At 37.3% G+C, this 15,484-nt stretch overlaps 1 protein-coding gene across 2 annotated transcripts; it reads right to left on the bottom strand.

Annotated features, from left to right (window-relative positions):
• Positions 1-2,614: 2,614 nt before the first annotated feature.
• On the bottom strand, positions 2,615-14,454 carry samsn1b (SAM domain, SH3 domain and nuclear localisation signals 1b). 2 transcript variants are annotated; one of them, XM_059539645.1, is made up of 16 exons: positions 14,313-14,454; positions 12,838-12,975; positions 12,459-12,523; positions 11,942-11,979; positions 11,415-11,495; positions 11,017-11,111; positions 10,691-10,753; positions 9,511-9,634; positions 9,025-9,419; positions 7,877-7,951; positions 7,660-7,785; positions 6,026-6,146; positions 5,676-5,827; positions 5,391-5,597; positions 5,103-5,253; positions 2,615-3,001 (listed from the first exon to the last, which is right to left on the bottom strand). In XM_059539645.1, the coding sequence occupies exons 1-16, from the start codon at positions 14,334-14,336 to the stop codon at positions 2,820-2,822; spliced, it is 2,037 nt and encodes a 678-aa protein (XP_059395628.1). In that variant the 5' UTR covers positions 14,337-14,454; the 3' UTR covers positions 2,615-2,819. The 2 variants fall into 2 exon arrangements, with proteins under 2 accessions (XP_059395628.1, XP_059395629.1); XM_059539646.1 differs by lacking the exons at positions 9,025-9,419; positions 9,511-9,634; positions 10,691-10,753; ... (4 more) ...; positions 12,838-12,975; positions 14,313-14,454 and adding an exon at positions 8,181-8,517.
• Positions 14,455-15,484: the final 1,030 nt, after the last annotated feature.

Raw genomic sequence — 15,484 nt, 5'->3', positions numbered from 1 at the left:
GCATGAAAATAATGCATTTGTAACCTCAATAGTTTGTTTTGTTTCGTCTAGTATCTGCAAGGCAAAGTTTATACGGTTCACCATATTTACAGTATATTTACATGTCATCTTTAATATCTATCAGTGTCCATGATGTGATAATCCAGGGGCGTCGGACTGGGAGGGCGTTAAAGGGTACCGAGTACCCAGGGCCCGAGGCAGGAGGGGGGGGGGGTGCCTTAGAAGTCAGTTTTCTATACATACATATACATGCACTAACATTTGTATAGCATTTTTGTACAAATAAAAAAGTTCCTGTGCAAAACTAAACTTGTAGTTAGGCACTGGTTTGGTATATAAAAAAGTCATTTTCATGCTGTGCAGGGCCCCACCACCCCTCTCGAATCAATGTAAATGGTACGACCCTCAGTTCAGGTGCTTCTGCTGCAGACCTACGGTGAATCAGTTAATGAGACACAGGAGCTGGAGTTAGCCGTTATATGAACTAGGAAGATAGGGGAAGAGTCATGTCTTTCCTTAAGAAAAGAAAATCAGGGGCTCAAAAGCTAAAAGAAAATAAGATTAAAGAGAGAAAGGCAAATGAGGGCAAGCAGTTGCTCACTCAGTTTTTTTTTTTTTTAAAGAAAGGTGAGCTCCAAATGCATCATTGTGCTGGACTTCGGTTTCAACAAGGACTTTTATTTTGATACTTATTTTTGGGTTTTCCTTAGTTTTCCAATGGTTTCCTGTTTTAAAAAGGAAGTAGGTAGGCCATATTCCTTCAGTGGTTTAGTTTTGCAAGGTACTCCATGTGGTTGCAAACATCCATCTTCATCTTGTTTATCAAAGCCCTTTGAAATGCAATATCTGTAAGTGACTGTTTGATTTTGTTAAGTGAGCATTAAATTCTTTATTCTTGTGCTATGCAATGTAGCATTTAATTCAGCATGTTTGTTACCCTTTTCTACTCAAGTTTGCAAAGTATTAATCTATACTGTTGACTCAACTGTATTGTTGTTGGTTCTTTGCCTTGTGTGTTTGAGAATGCTCATTTATTTAATGGTTTATCTATTTTTGTGAAATTCATGTTTGTGTATTTTTCTCTTTGTAGTTTCACACTTTTCACGATTAAACTTAATAAATTGCACCTTCGTGGAGTTTGTGGAAGTGTTTAGCGGCTGGATAACTTATAACATGCCAACCCTCCCGATTTTTCCGGGACTCCCGAATTTCAAAGCCCCTCCCGAAAATCTCCCGGGCCGACCTTTCTCCCGATTTCCACCCGGACAACAATATTGCTACACCATCCGCCGTTTCAGACCGAACAATAATAAAGGTTACACCTCGAAGTCAAGCGCGGCAAATTCAGAACGGAAAAAGCAGAAGAAGAAGGGGAAAAGGAAGAAAGAAGAGACATTGCGAATAAAAAGAGAAAATATGCCTGCAAATTCCTTACTGAATGGAAAAAAGAATTCACGTTCATCCAGGACAGCTCGAAGGGGAAGGGATATGCTGCCTGCAAACTGAATTTCACAGATGCTGCTCATAGCTACACTGTGAAGCATTGCACCTTCAAATACAACCATCAGTAGAGGAGTGTTGTTGTTATTGTACATAATATGTATGTATAAATTATGTACAAATAAATGAATTATATTCTTCTTTACGTTTGTTTGTGTGTGTGATTATATAGCCCCCCCCCCCCCCCCCTTTGAATATCTCCCTAATTCTGAGGTCTCAAGGTTGGCAAGTATGGGATAACTGGATCCATTAAAACAGTGAGGCCAGGGACAATCATCGAGCATTGATATTGTTTAAATATAAATATGTACTCTTGGAGGAGTTCTCCCTAGAGTCAGAAGTTTACAAAAATCTAACACCCACGAAAACACCGATCGTTAGCGCCTATTTTACCGCATTGTTATGCAAATTAGCTCGCGCACGCTCTTAAATTAAGGATTGTTCTCAGTTTAATGCCCATCTTAATGACTGAAAATGACTTATTTTAAAACGTAATTCAAAGACTGAATGTCTAGTTTGGCGGTTAGTGTACCCTGTGATTCTATAGTCTGCATTTATTTTAAACAGACAAATAATCAGCAATTAACTTGTACTTAGCCTACACTTTAAAATAGGTATTGTGACAGTAAAGGATATTTTAGCAACCATTTGAAGCCATATATTTCAGTTTCAGACCCTGCAGCAGCAGGCACCTCATCATGGCCAGATGAAAGCAGTGACAGTGAGGTGGATGTGACCGTGAGACGAGGTGAGCTTTTAGCGGAATTGCCTGTTTAACACTTAGTAATTAAGTGTTAAGAGGAAATAAGCAAAATGGGTACATTGTTATTGTACACATTTAAACTTTAAAGGGATAGTTCACCCAAAAATGAAAATTCTGTCATTTACTCTTCCTCAAGTTGTTCCAAACCTGATTTCCTTTCTTCTGCTAAACACAAAAGAAGATATTTTAAAGAAGGTTGGTAATTAAACAGTTGCTGGTCCCCATTGACTTCCAAAGTATTTTTTTTTTTCCTACTATGGAAGTCAATGGGGTCCATCAGTCGATTTGTTACCGAGTTTCTTCAAAATATCCCACCCATTGGTATCACTACGGTATTTTGTACAGGGGGCCCAGCAAGATGGTTTGTACCCAGGCCCCAAAATTTGGTGCTACGCCCCTGCCAGTGTCGTCAGAGACACCTTAATGCAACAGCTTTGAAACAACAAAGGCTGCTTTACACAGTCAAATATACAGTAGGTTGTGGCCGGCGGGTAATAGTCCTTGCACCAACCAGAGGCAGGCGAGGCCAGTTGAACAGTATTATGCAGGGCTGTGGTTATTCTTGGTTTGCAGGTGGGCTGAGAGGGGCCGGCTGGGTCTCTGTGTCCTCTTTACTGTTGTCTGAACAATCAGATCCTATATAACAGCCCGAGTCTCTTGGACAGTTGTTTAGTTCGGCTTGGACTTCTACAGTGGGAGATTTGGGTTCTTCATCCTTCTCTCCGTGGCTCTGATTATCTGTATTAGAAAATAAGAAGACAGACACAGCATCACGATAATGTCATCAGACGATTGTGTATGAATATTCATGCAGTACTTGGAAGTATGTTTTCATAACATGCAACACATGCAATGTTTTTCTGTGTATTGCAGCATTTGATGCCGTCTGTGAGGTGCGGCTACACTTCTGAAATTAAAAGACGGATACCCACACAAACTCACTGCTCAACACGCTTCCTGTTGGGTTTTTCATATGCAAAAAACTGGCCTCAATGACAATCACTTTTTCCACTAGCAGTGTTGTTTTTTTTTTTTTTGTTTTTTTTACATCAAACTACTCAGTCTAAAATGATTTTATATAATAATTAATTTAAACATATTACAATATAGGATTCATTTAAATGTGAGTGTGTGTGTGTATGTATGTGTATATATATATATATATATATATATATATATATATATATACACACACACACAGACACACAACTGGTAAAATAAGTATTGAACACGTCACCATTTTTCTCTGGAAATATATTTATAAAGGTGCTGTTGACATGAAATTTTCACCAGATGTTGGTAACAACTGAAAAAAATACAAATAAGTTCAGAAACGAAGTTTTGTGTAATAAAATGGAATGACTCAGGGAAACAGTATTGAAAACGCTTACTGAAATGTATTTATTACTTTGTTAGTCATGACAGCTTCTGGTTCTGTATGCCTCTTCAATGAACTCTGATCTTTAGTTCTTTCCAGAATGTCTCGGTACACTTTTTCTTACTGCAATAGAGCCTTTCGTGGTGAGCATGTATACACGCCACGGCGGTTGAGTGCATTTCTTACTGTGGTCTTTGAAACAATTGTACCTGCTAATTCCAGATCTTTCTGAAGATCTCCACAAGTGGTCTTTGGCTTTTAGAAAAGTCTTCTGATAATCTTTTTCACTGCTCTGTCAAGAAATCTTGCGAGGAGCACCTGGTCGAGACTGGTTTATGCTGAAATGATGTTCTTTCCACTTACAGATTATGGCCCCTAGAGTGCTCACTGGAACATTCAGAAGTATAGAAATCCTTCTGTAACCAATGGCATCATTATGTTTTGCAACAATAAAGTTGTGAAGGTCTTGAGAGAGCTCTTTGCTTTTCACCATCATGAAATGTTTTTTGTGTGAGACGTTGGTCATGACGCATCTTTTTATAGGCCATCAGTCGAAACTAAACCAACTAGTAAAAATTTCCACTGACGAGGGGCAGGATTGCTTTCTAATCACTGATTGCTCTCTTGGTTTTCCATGCCTTTTTGCAACTCCCTTTCTTCATGTGTTCAGTACTTTTTTGTTTTCTTTTGTATGTTTGGATTGCTTGGGTTGTTACCAACATCTGGTGAAAATGTCATGTCAACAGCACCTTTAGAAATATTTACTGACAAAAATCGTGACTTGTTCAATACTTATTTTACCCACTGTAAATGAAACATCAAATTTAAACACATTTGAACATCTAATTTAAAATCAATATACAGTATATAAAATGTTTAAATGTATTTTATCACGTCTTTTGTTTGATTAAATGTCCCATTATGACAACCATTTTAATTTAATTTTATTCAAATGATTTGTATAATTAAAATATATCTTACTAGTCCTTTTTATTCAATCCTTGTTTTGTGTTCCATTTATGTCATGGCATTTTGTTCAAATGTTGAATATTTTTATTTTCTAAAATATTTTACATTATGTAAAATGTATAAAAAAAATTGTATGTGTTTTTTTTTTTTAACACTTGTATTTTATCTCATCTTTGTTTTGTTTTCAATTTTTATGTCACTAAGGTTATCAGACACTTGAGTGGAAAGGAAGTAGATTTTTATCTGAGGGAAAACGTGTGAAAAGTAGTGTTTTCAACCTTTCGCTTCAGCCGTGTGGCTTTGATGAGGTTTGTATTCGAGCTTCTAAAACACACGCTGATGTGCTCATCCTACATCAGCGCTTAAACTGTGAGAACTTTTCTATAAAAGCTAAAATGCAAAAAGGCTCTTGGAAACCAAGATTGCACCATCAATGTGCCATTTCCTGGAATCTATTAATATTTTGATGACTTCTGATGTTCAACCACTTACATTCAGGGTCGTGCAGGTATTCTGCCGCCAACAGCAGCCGGTGTCGGTGTTCAGGATCAGTCACATTGAGCTCTACGAGATGCTGTTCCTTCAAATCCCGAAGATCTTCCACCGTCTGATACCCATTCAACATCAAAGATGAAATGTGCTCCTGCGTAAACATTTTTGTCTGTTAAAGTAGCTCAACTACATCAGATAATACCTTGCATCCTGTTTTTGAGGATGTGAATCTGTGGGTATAAAAAGCTTAATCATCAGCTTTAATATTTAATTAGACATTTCAAGGACCTCCAAATTGAGTCTTTCCAGAAGTTCCTGAAGATTTTTGGGTCGGGGTCTTCTGCTCCTCCGGTGAGAACGAATCCTCGGTTCTGGCGCTCTTTCTTCCACCAGCACGTCAACGTAGATGAACTTAAAGCTTCCTATTTTACCATTCAACATCCCAGTCCAGATTCCCATTGGAGGTTTGCTGATGATATCAATCATATCTCCCACCTTACAAACCAAAACGAACACATGTTAATAGCTCTGAGTTTGTTTTTTAATTCCTGAACATCTCCGGTTGGTTTTTACCTTGAGTTTGAGAGACTCTGTGTCATATGGACTGGGAACAAAGTCGGTGTGAACTTTGGCTCTTCCACAGAACTGGCCCGTGTAGGGCACATCTTCTTCTAAACGAAGGCTGTCCCGGTTATTACAACCCTCAGAGCCACTGGTCACACCACCTAAAGCATCAGGAAATGCAAAAACAACCAGTAAACCTCAAAACACGTGGCTGAAATGTCAAAAGCACACCTGCACCAAAATGTCAATTGGGTAAGCAGTACATTTTCAATTCTGTGACAGCTCTGTTTTGCACTTTAAAACACAGATTAGACCTGTGATACATGTAATAAATGGTCTTCTAGTTTAATTGATCTTACTAGATGAACTCTGGCCGCTGTGCAAGCTGAACAAACTCTCTACGGAGTTACTGGAGTGGTTGCAGCCTTTGGCCAACGAGCCGTCCACGACTTCAGCCACCGCAGCTTCTTTAGCCTCGGCCTGTGAAAACCATCAGGGAAAGTCTGAGGCAAGAGTCCCAACCAAAACATATATGTGACAGGTCTTCAGGTAGCAAATCAGGTCATGCCAGGCCGCGGGGCGCTCAAGGGAGCAAAGTCTTTAATCCGCTAGCTGAACTGCCATTTTTACCTCAGACATGAGACCTGCGTGTAATCCGCCCACACGAGCTCCTCAGAAACTCTTTATTGTACAGCAGCAAAATAAAGATTCACCACTTTATAAATGAGCTTTAAATAAATGAGAAAACTACAGAGACGTTACGGCTTTTTGCTTTACTACTGTACCTCAGATGTTTACTCAAGATAAACTTAGTAGAATTTTTTTTCTGTCTTTTTTATTGATGTTTAGAGAATCAGCTCCCATAAATGACCAAAAACCTGACCTACATTATAGTGTCTTCCTGCTGAGGAAAACTTTTGAAAGGATCTAAGAAAAAAAAAAGACTGAATATTGGTCTTTTCTTTACACAAATTATATTTTATAACTCTTGGAATATAGCACACACGCACTCCTTTTATGATACTTTTATGGACACCATCAACCATAGACACCACTATTAAAAATACAAAATGTTAATTTTTGTGTTTTTAGAATGTGAAATGGAATGTGAAATGTGAATGTGAATGGAATGTGGAATGTGAATGTGAAATGACATTCAGCCAAGTATGGTGACCCATACTCAGAATTTGTGCTCTGCATTTAACCCATCCGAAATGCACACACACACAGAGCAGTGAACACACACACACTGTGAGCATACACCCGGAGCAGTGGGCAGCCATTTATGCTGCGGCGCCCGGGGAGCAGTTGGGGGTTCGATGCCTTGAACTCACAACCTTTCGATTGGGAGTCCGACTCTCTAACCATTAGGCCACGACTCCCCCAATGAATCCCTTGAAGAGATAGTCCACCAAAAAAAAAAAATTCTGTCATCGTTTATTTCCAATAACTTTGTTTCAAACCTGTATGACTTTTTTGCAACACAAAAGATGACATTTTGAAGAATGTTGGAAACCTAATGGTTTTGGCTCCCATTGACTTCCAATATAAGGCCAAAAAGTACTATGAAACCCAATAATTTTGGTTACCAACATTCTTCTATTTTTCTATTTGTTCTTATGGTCCACAGAACAAAGAAATGCATATAGGTTTTGAACAACATGATGAGAGTACTTTCATTTCAGTTCCCACTAACTTCTATTGTATACAATGAAAATCAATGGGAACTACCAACAAACATTCTTCAAAATATCTTCTTTTGTGTTCCACAGGAGAAAGAAATGTAAGCTTGGAACGACATGAGGTTGAGGAAACGATGACCAACTTTTCCTTTTTGGGTGAACTATCTCTTTAAAGAACCCTAAAAGCCAGTACAACATTGTTATTTGATTAGAAGAGCATTGGTTGCTAAACTTAAAGAAACTTTGTTTTTAAGTGTAACAACACGGTGGTTACTGTAAGTTTTGATGTTGACTGTCAAGCAAGCGCTCACCATTTCCTCTGACAGGGCTTTAGTGTATTTCCTGCCCATCTTTCTACGCATGGTCAATGAGATGTTCTTCATCTTCTTCCCGAGACCTCCTGATTTACTGGGATCCACCTCAGCAGCTTCCACATGCTACAGAGACACACATGGAGCTCAGTACGGGAGATTTCAGAGTGCCGCTTTTTATATATGCTTTAATAAAAACAAAAGAAACCAAACTCACCGAACTTTCTACCTTCTCTTCTGCTTTGACCTGGGTGGGCTGCTGTCTGTCGAAAATCCCAAAACTGGTGGAACGCTGAAGCAAAATGATGAGATAAAATAGGTTAAAGTGGTCTGCAGCTGTAAACAGTCTAGATTGCATCTCGATTTTCACACCATAATCTCGCGGTCACAGAAGAGATCACTGATGGTCACTAAAGGTGACAGATTTTCATATGGCTAAGAGTAACTGTTAGCTGAGCACTCACAGTACTTGTGTAATTTATCATTTCACCACAACAGCTGGACAAGGTGTTTTCTTTTACCTTGGGTTTGTTCCTTGATTTGTCAGAGACGTTGGATGGTTTCCTTTGAAGCATTCTGCCGACAATCTCAAAATGTTTTTCTCTTAATTTCTCCTGACAGAAAGCTGCTCAGCTCTTATTGAAGTCACCCGCACTGGCCTGAAGCAGCTCACACATGCAGTCGTGTCTAAACACACTTCCTCAACGGCACACAGGATGTGAGCGTCTACTCTGACATCTAATCAGTGGCTTTAAAGTGTCTCTTTGAGAGAAAATAATGCGTCCTTATCATCATGACAATCTTTTGGAGCAACACCTGGAACTAAGGTTATTCTGATGTAATTTATATGATCTGTAGAAATAAGTAATGTATTTAATTGAGCATTTATTTATCATCAGTTAATTTAAAAAAGGGGGTCAGTGAGATTTTTAATATTTTTGAAAGAAGCCTCTTATGCTAACTGTTCCTTTGGATAAATTCATTGTGTCCTTATGTTTCAAAGACCCCAAAATACAAACATTACACGCTGTATATCTTGTAACATTTTAATGTTACATGTTCTAAAATTATTTTTATGATATAAAACCAAGACCATATCAATAAAAACAAAATGTATTGTTTATTTTCTCATTTACTTTTTAATTTTTTTGTTTTTAAGAAGTATGCACCACAAATAGGCCTATTTTGTTATCTTGTGGCTCAAGGAGAACATGACTTTAAAATATATAAAAAAAAGGCACTTCTGCCTGAAATCTCCATATCACCAGCACATTGAACATTGGGTGCTGCCTGGTCTCCAGCATGTGATGCTGTTAATCTTGTGTGTCCTTTCAACAGGAAGTGTAGCTCTGATCAGTGTCTCACCAGAGGGTCCGACGTGTCCAGGTCAGTGACGGAGTGGGTGATCCACCTGTCTTGCTGGTCTCGTTTGTAGGGGTCCAGTCGGTGAAAGAGCTCCTCGTATTTCTCCCAGTCTGTGTCTCTGGGGAGGGTGAAGTTGAAGTTGTACATGACCTGTTCTGCTGTTGACCTGTGGCAGGTGTGTGTGGACGTGTCCCACGCTGGAGAATAAGCCATGGGGCTCCAGTACTCCTGAAAGAGCCCTGGACTCCAAGAAGCCTCTGTTTCTGCTCTATCAATGTCTTTATCCTGCAGGGGCTGCTGGGATTGCTGTGTGGGTGCCCTTGTGTGCTTCTTCTCAGCTTTTTTGGTCAGATTGATGCACGTTATAACAGGACTGTGGCCTTTTCCATTGGATTCTGTCAAATTATGAAAAAAGGAACTAATATGGATGATGCAGCTTTTTGTTTTATTTTGTTCACGTGATGAAATGGTTATTTAGGTTCTCACCACCAGGTTCTGTGTTCTTTCTTGACTCCTCTGTGGCACTTTGACCTCCCTTTTTCCCTCCCACTAATTTCTGGATCTTCTTCAGCGTACCTTGCGCCTCATCCTCACTCTCTGACCTTCTGGCCTAAAATGAAGAGGCATTGGGGAATTACAGCATGTGAGGGAGATCAGAGATGCCTTTATCTGTCTCAAGATCAGCACACACAAGATTCTACAAACTGGTGGGGATTCTGGGTAATACTAAAGCTCTGCCCTCAGGCTCTGACCTTATTAGAAGCCTTTCACAGATGTGCATTCTTACACTGACATGTCATTTGAGTTCCTCATAATCTGACCTCAATATCCATGTAAAGCCTGAGACACTTTTTTTTAAATCTTTGTATTGACCATTTAATAGTATATGCTTAATTTCTCTATTTTTAAATTTAGATTACCCAAATTTATTCTTTACAAATAATAACTCATTGTAACAAAAAATAATCTTTAGATAATCTCAAAATTCTAATTCTGTACAGTATAATGTTATGCCTAAATTTTAGATTTATAATTTGTTTTTAATTTTTTTTTGTAACTTAATAAAAAATTAACAGAATTTTACAACTGATCAAATGATAAACATTTAAAATGATTACGTTCAACTTTTAGTGTTTTATTTCTGTTTCTCTGTTAATCAAAATTATGAAGAGTTGTAATATTATCCAAGTAGTATTTAATTTTAAATGATTAATGTTTTTTTTGGTGTGTATATATATATATATATATATATATATATATATATATATATATATATATATATATATATATATACTTTATTTTTTTTTAAACAAAATATTGCATTTTAATATCAGTCACTTTTTGTTTAAAATATAAAACTTATGTAAACAGATTGTAATGTAAAGTTACTTTTTTAATGTAACGTTATTCGACTTATATAAACCATAAATACTGCTGCATTTCTGTTATTTTATTAATTTGATTATATTTTCTGAAAAAAAAGGTTAATACATTTATGCATAATTTTTCATATTTTCCCCTCAAAATTATTATGAGTAATATGCAAAATCTGGACTCAGCCTTAAGTGAAGGGCAGTATTCAACACAAAATCATAACAGAAATTTGTCCAAAATAAAGTGCAATAACTATTGAAAAGCTGAGGAAGTCACCAGAGAAGAAACTCACAGAGTCTTGCTGTCTGCATTCAGAGTTATCTCTGTTGGGATTCCAGGCTTCAAAATTCACACCCTGTGAATAAAAACATCAATGCTGAATCGGTCTGAAAGTGATCTTGTCTTATTGTAAAGATCTCAGGGCAGACACTAAAAGAATGATAAAAGTGCAATAATACGCAGATGACTGAGTCACATTAGATTAATGGAGAATTTAATCATTGAGAAATGTATCCTGTATTATCAAGAGACACATTTTATGGATGGCAGGGTTTGATGTGTTTGTCTCATTAAAGTAATATTGCACAGTATTTTTTCTGTGTTGCTGCTGTGATTTACCTGGACGGAAGGATTTTTAAAAGTCTTCTCTGAATTCATCTGCTCTTCTTTCTCTTCTCCACTGAGTTTTGACCGGTGGTGATCTTTGACCGTCTCTAGATTAAAATACAGCACAATTTAGCTCAAGCCCTGGATTTATGAAAATTCACACTTCAGATTCAAAAAAGTCTGGGGAAGAGAGAGTGACCCTGAACACTTTTTATCTGACTCTCAGTGAATCAGTCTGAGCCCACATCAAATCCTCTGTTTCACATGGGCTTTTGGAATTGCTTTGTGTCGTCACTGATCTAATCCACTAAGACCGTTTTACACGCACAGCTCTCTCTGACTCTCTCGAGCCCACCACACTTCCTCAAACTAACAAAACACACACACTGCAGTCTCTTTAGACCTGTTACCTGTGTTCGAATGGTTCTTGCTGTGTACCAAGCCGTCTTTTTTCCTTGTGGACGGCCAGTGGGCATCAGACTCTGTATGATCTGTCAGAGATAATAACGGGTTTTTTTAAAAGCAAAACATGGAAAGCAAATGAAACAGTGTTATCGAGAGGCACCGCCGCCAAGTAGGTCAGCAGGACTGGCATTAGGGTAACAGTGCTCAAAAATACAAGGCAGAAGAGCTTTGCTGGAATTCACTGGTTCAAATACAATAAAGTTCAGTCCTTAATCCTGAAACAAGGCACACACAAAAAAAAACTAAATCAAACGCATAATGCTGAATGCTACGGTTCCAGACAGATGAAGTCCTGGATGCAATAACTGACCCCAGGATTATGAATTTGACAGACTTTTAAACTCTATGACACTTTGTTCTGTGACTAGCAGTATTATTAATATTGTATTAGGCATGTGGTTTACATTTTTTATGAACTGTGAGGGAAATCAGCAAGGAATTCTGGGTGTTCACTCAAAACAAACAGACAAACCTGTAGTCTCATCTTCTGATGTGGATAGTAATTGGGACCTGTTATGTAAAAGAGAAACTGCGTGAGAGAAATAATATGTAAACAGAACATTCCGGGGGAAAAAATGATTCAGACTGATTGACTCAATTCTCTCAATTTCTGTTATTCATTTTCTTCTTTTTCTTCTGTAACTATTACATGACTTGTTTTGGTCAAAACTGAGCTATTGCAAGCAAAATCATTACCAGTATATGATGCTTCAGCAGGGACAAGTCTGACATTGGTTTAAACAGGTGAGTTAGAACAGTAACTAAATCCCTCACGCTCAATTAATATAATCCTAATCCAGCTCTCTCATTTTCTCATAAAACACAGCATATGGCACATCATGATCTAATGGGAGCCCTGATGCAAATAATCCACCCTGACAGTCTACCTTTATGTTATAATTCTCATAAAAAGGGTAATTTTGAGAAATGTATTAACATGATATACAGTCTTGAAGTATCATTTACAGACCAAAAGATCCAGAACTTACTTTCTCTTTGCCTTTTCCAAAATCTTACTTTCTTGAGTCTTACTTGTGTGAGTCTCTGGAAGCTTCTAGAATAAAATATATAAATAGAATATATTTAGTGTATCATATCATGATATCTGACACATCATATGTCCATGACCTCATGCAGTATTTTATCTGGATAAAAAGTCCTGCTGGGATTTAGGTAATTTCCTAATGAGTGTGACCTGCTGAACCCAACGCACGTCACTCACAGATTAATCAGCAGTTATTCAGGAGGGCAGCACTTTTCCATATTAATATTTTCGTCAATGTCACATTAGACATAACTGCAGCTCTGTGTCTCATGAAAGAGCATGTGATTTCCCTTGCATTTCTAGACACGTGCAGATGAACCCACCATGGCGATGCAGGGTTCAGATCCACTCCACACACTAATGTTCTTCACAGAGTTGGGACTGGGCAGCCTTCTGGGTAATAAATCTTGAGTGTTCTGGCCAATCTGGGCCGCCTCGTACAGGCTGTCTGTCGAACCATCCTGTACCAAACACAAAATAAGAATATTTATTCTAAGTAATATGAGCCTTTTTGTGGGAATACTTCCAAAACATCAAATTTTCACCTTCCCTTTTAACAGTTTGTGTCAAATTGCAGCTGTAAAGCAGGATTACTAAGGTTTAAGAGCTTTTCGGGTTGATCTATAACAGGTCAAAGGTGATGAATCACAATTTTGATTTAAATAAGTAACAAATTACCAAAGTTAATAAAGATCTGTCTAGATGTACATTTATTATTATTATTATTGTGTGTGTGTGTATGTGTGTGTGCGCGTGTGTATTATATATCTAAAATTAATTACAAAGAAGTGGCAAGTAACTTTGAATTAAACAAGATTTTTTTTCTTCTATTTTATTGTAAGTCATACTCCACTAATTTGTATCAATTTATATATATATATAATATATACATATATATATATATTGTTATTAATATTAGATTAATTTTGTAGCGATTCCAGTTTTAATAATATCTATAGTATATTATTGTTTGTATTATTTGTAATACTAGTATATTGTTTTATATATTTCGTTTATTATTATTTATATTATTTTACAATTATCCATATTATTATTGCTTTTATTAATCTCCAACATACTCATGATATGCACAATATTTCTGCAATCATACAATAACCATGTAATAGATGTGTGATCTTTGATTTTTAGATCTGCCCTCTATGAAAACCAAGTATGGGTTGTCCAGAGACCTTTTTCATGCATGTTCAGGAGCTATGGGCAGTTGTTGGATGATTAAATCAGGATTCGGGGAATGTAGTGGCCTCTCAAGACCTTCAGAGGTGCTGTTGTGCCCCTGATCTATGAATAGGATATTTTCCTTTCTGCCGATCCATGATCTGCTGTAAGGAGCTCTCTGTCTCTCGGTAATCCTTACCTAACGTTTCCATACAATCACAATCCCACTTTCTCTTGGCATAAGATAATGTCATGATATCTGCAGCTAAAATGAGCATTTTAGCAACTTTTTCTGAAATATTGGTTTGTAATATAAAAGTCTCAAGTACTTACTTGAGTATATTAAACCACTGTTTTTACACAAATGTAAAAGTACAGCTCAAGTTGAACCAACACCAGTGGAATCAAGGATCTAATCTTGTTCTTCTACCGACAGAGACACAGATAATCAGTTCAATCTGATACGGCGTGAATCAATTCAGATCATGAGATGTCAAACTCTCATTTCTTTTAATCTTCTGGAATAGCAGATAAAAAATAAATAAATAAATAAATAGATAAAACATATCCATATCCAGCTATCCAATGCATATAAAAGAATGATCAAGAAACTTTCTCTTACCAAAGTAAAGCAGAAGAGGTTCATTTTCCAAGTCTTAGTCTGTGTCCTTGCGGCTTTACTCACTTTAATCGGAGAGTTGCATATATGTGAGAGAGTGTGTGAGCTCTCACACACAAAGAGCGCTGGGATTGAGTGGCTGTTGTACTGTACTGTCTGTGGCCTCACAGATTAATGCAAATTGAAAATCCCTCCCATAATCCAATAGCAGCAGTGGGCCGTCACTCTTTAGGTGCCCCGGCACTGCCTGCTAATGAGCTGCAAATACCCCAACGTTCCCATCAAAGCAAACGTGCTGTCCATGTGCTGCCAGTGGAGGACAGGAGGACACGAGGCAGAGATGGACAGCCCTTTGACATGATTTCTGTTGGGTTTGTAGTTGCATTATTTGAGTATTGAAAAGTGCATTTCCAGAGTGAGTTTGGCCTACAGAGAAATTACTGGCAAAGTTATATTTTGACTTATATGACTTTAAATTAAATGCAGTCTTGGTTACAATAAGAGACTTTTGACCAGTGGTGTATCAACATGTTAAACAAGATATTACCATTGTAAGGTAAGTATAAAAAAAAAAAAACTGAACCCATAAAATGTCCATGGTACTTAAATGCATTTGGCTCTTATTGTTTTCAACACAACACTAGTCAGGTCCAGCAGGTTTATTTTTGATTATGGACCATAAGTACTTTTCTTATACTCATCCTGGAAAAAGTTTCAAGGTTAGTCGATCACAGAAGATCTGTTCTGTTGATTGAAATAGTGAAAGTGAGTGCCTAAACACTTCTCAAATGGAAATGTTTCATGATCATGAAGGTTTTTATGCTTATAGGCTTCTTGAAGTAAGTACAGGAGCATCTCACTAAATTAGAATGTTGTGGGAAAGTTTATTTCAGTAATTCAACTCAAATTGTGAAACTCATGTATTAAATAAATTCAATACACACAGACTGAAGTAGTTTAAGTCTTTGGTTCTTTTAATTGTGATGATTTGGATTTAACAAAAACCTACCAATTCATCTCAACAAATTAGAATATGGTGACATGTCAATCAGCTAATCAACTCAAAATACCTGCAAAGGTTTCCTGAGCCTTCAAAATGGTCTCTTAGTTTGGTTCACTAGGCTACACAATCATGGGGAAGACTGCTGATCTGACAGTTGTCCAGAAGACAATCA

The sequence above is a fragment of the Carassius carassius genome, chromosome 45 (assembly GCF_963082965.1).
Source record: "Carassius carassius chromosome 45, fCarCar2.1, whole genome shotgun sequence".
Taxonomy (NCBI): Eukaryota; Metazoa; Chordata; class Actinopteri; order Cypriniformes; family Cyprinidae; genus Carassius; species Carassius carassius.
This window is presented reverse-complemented; position numbering and strand designations above follow the sequence as displayed.

Coding starts and splice junctions, on each gene's coding strand:
- samsn1b (XM_059539645.1), bottom strand. CDS start 14,336: ATGAACCTCTTCTGCTTTACTTTG. Junction 6,147..7,659: donor AAGCCCTGTCAGAGGAAATG/GTGAGCGCTTGC, acceptor TGGTTTTCACAG/GCCGAGGCTAAAGAAGCTGC. Junction 5,598..5,675: donor CAGAGTCTCTCAAACTCAAG/GTAAAAACCAAC, acceptor TTGGTTTGTAAG/GTGGGAGATATGATTGATAT.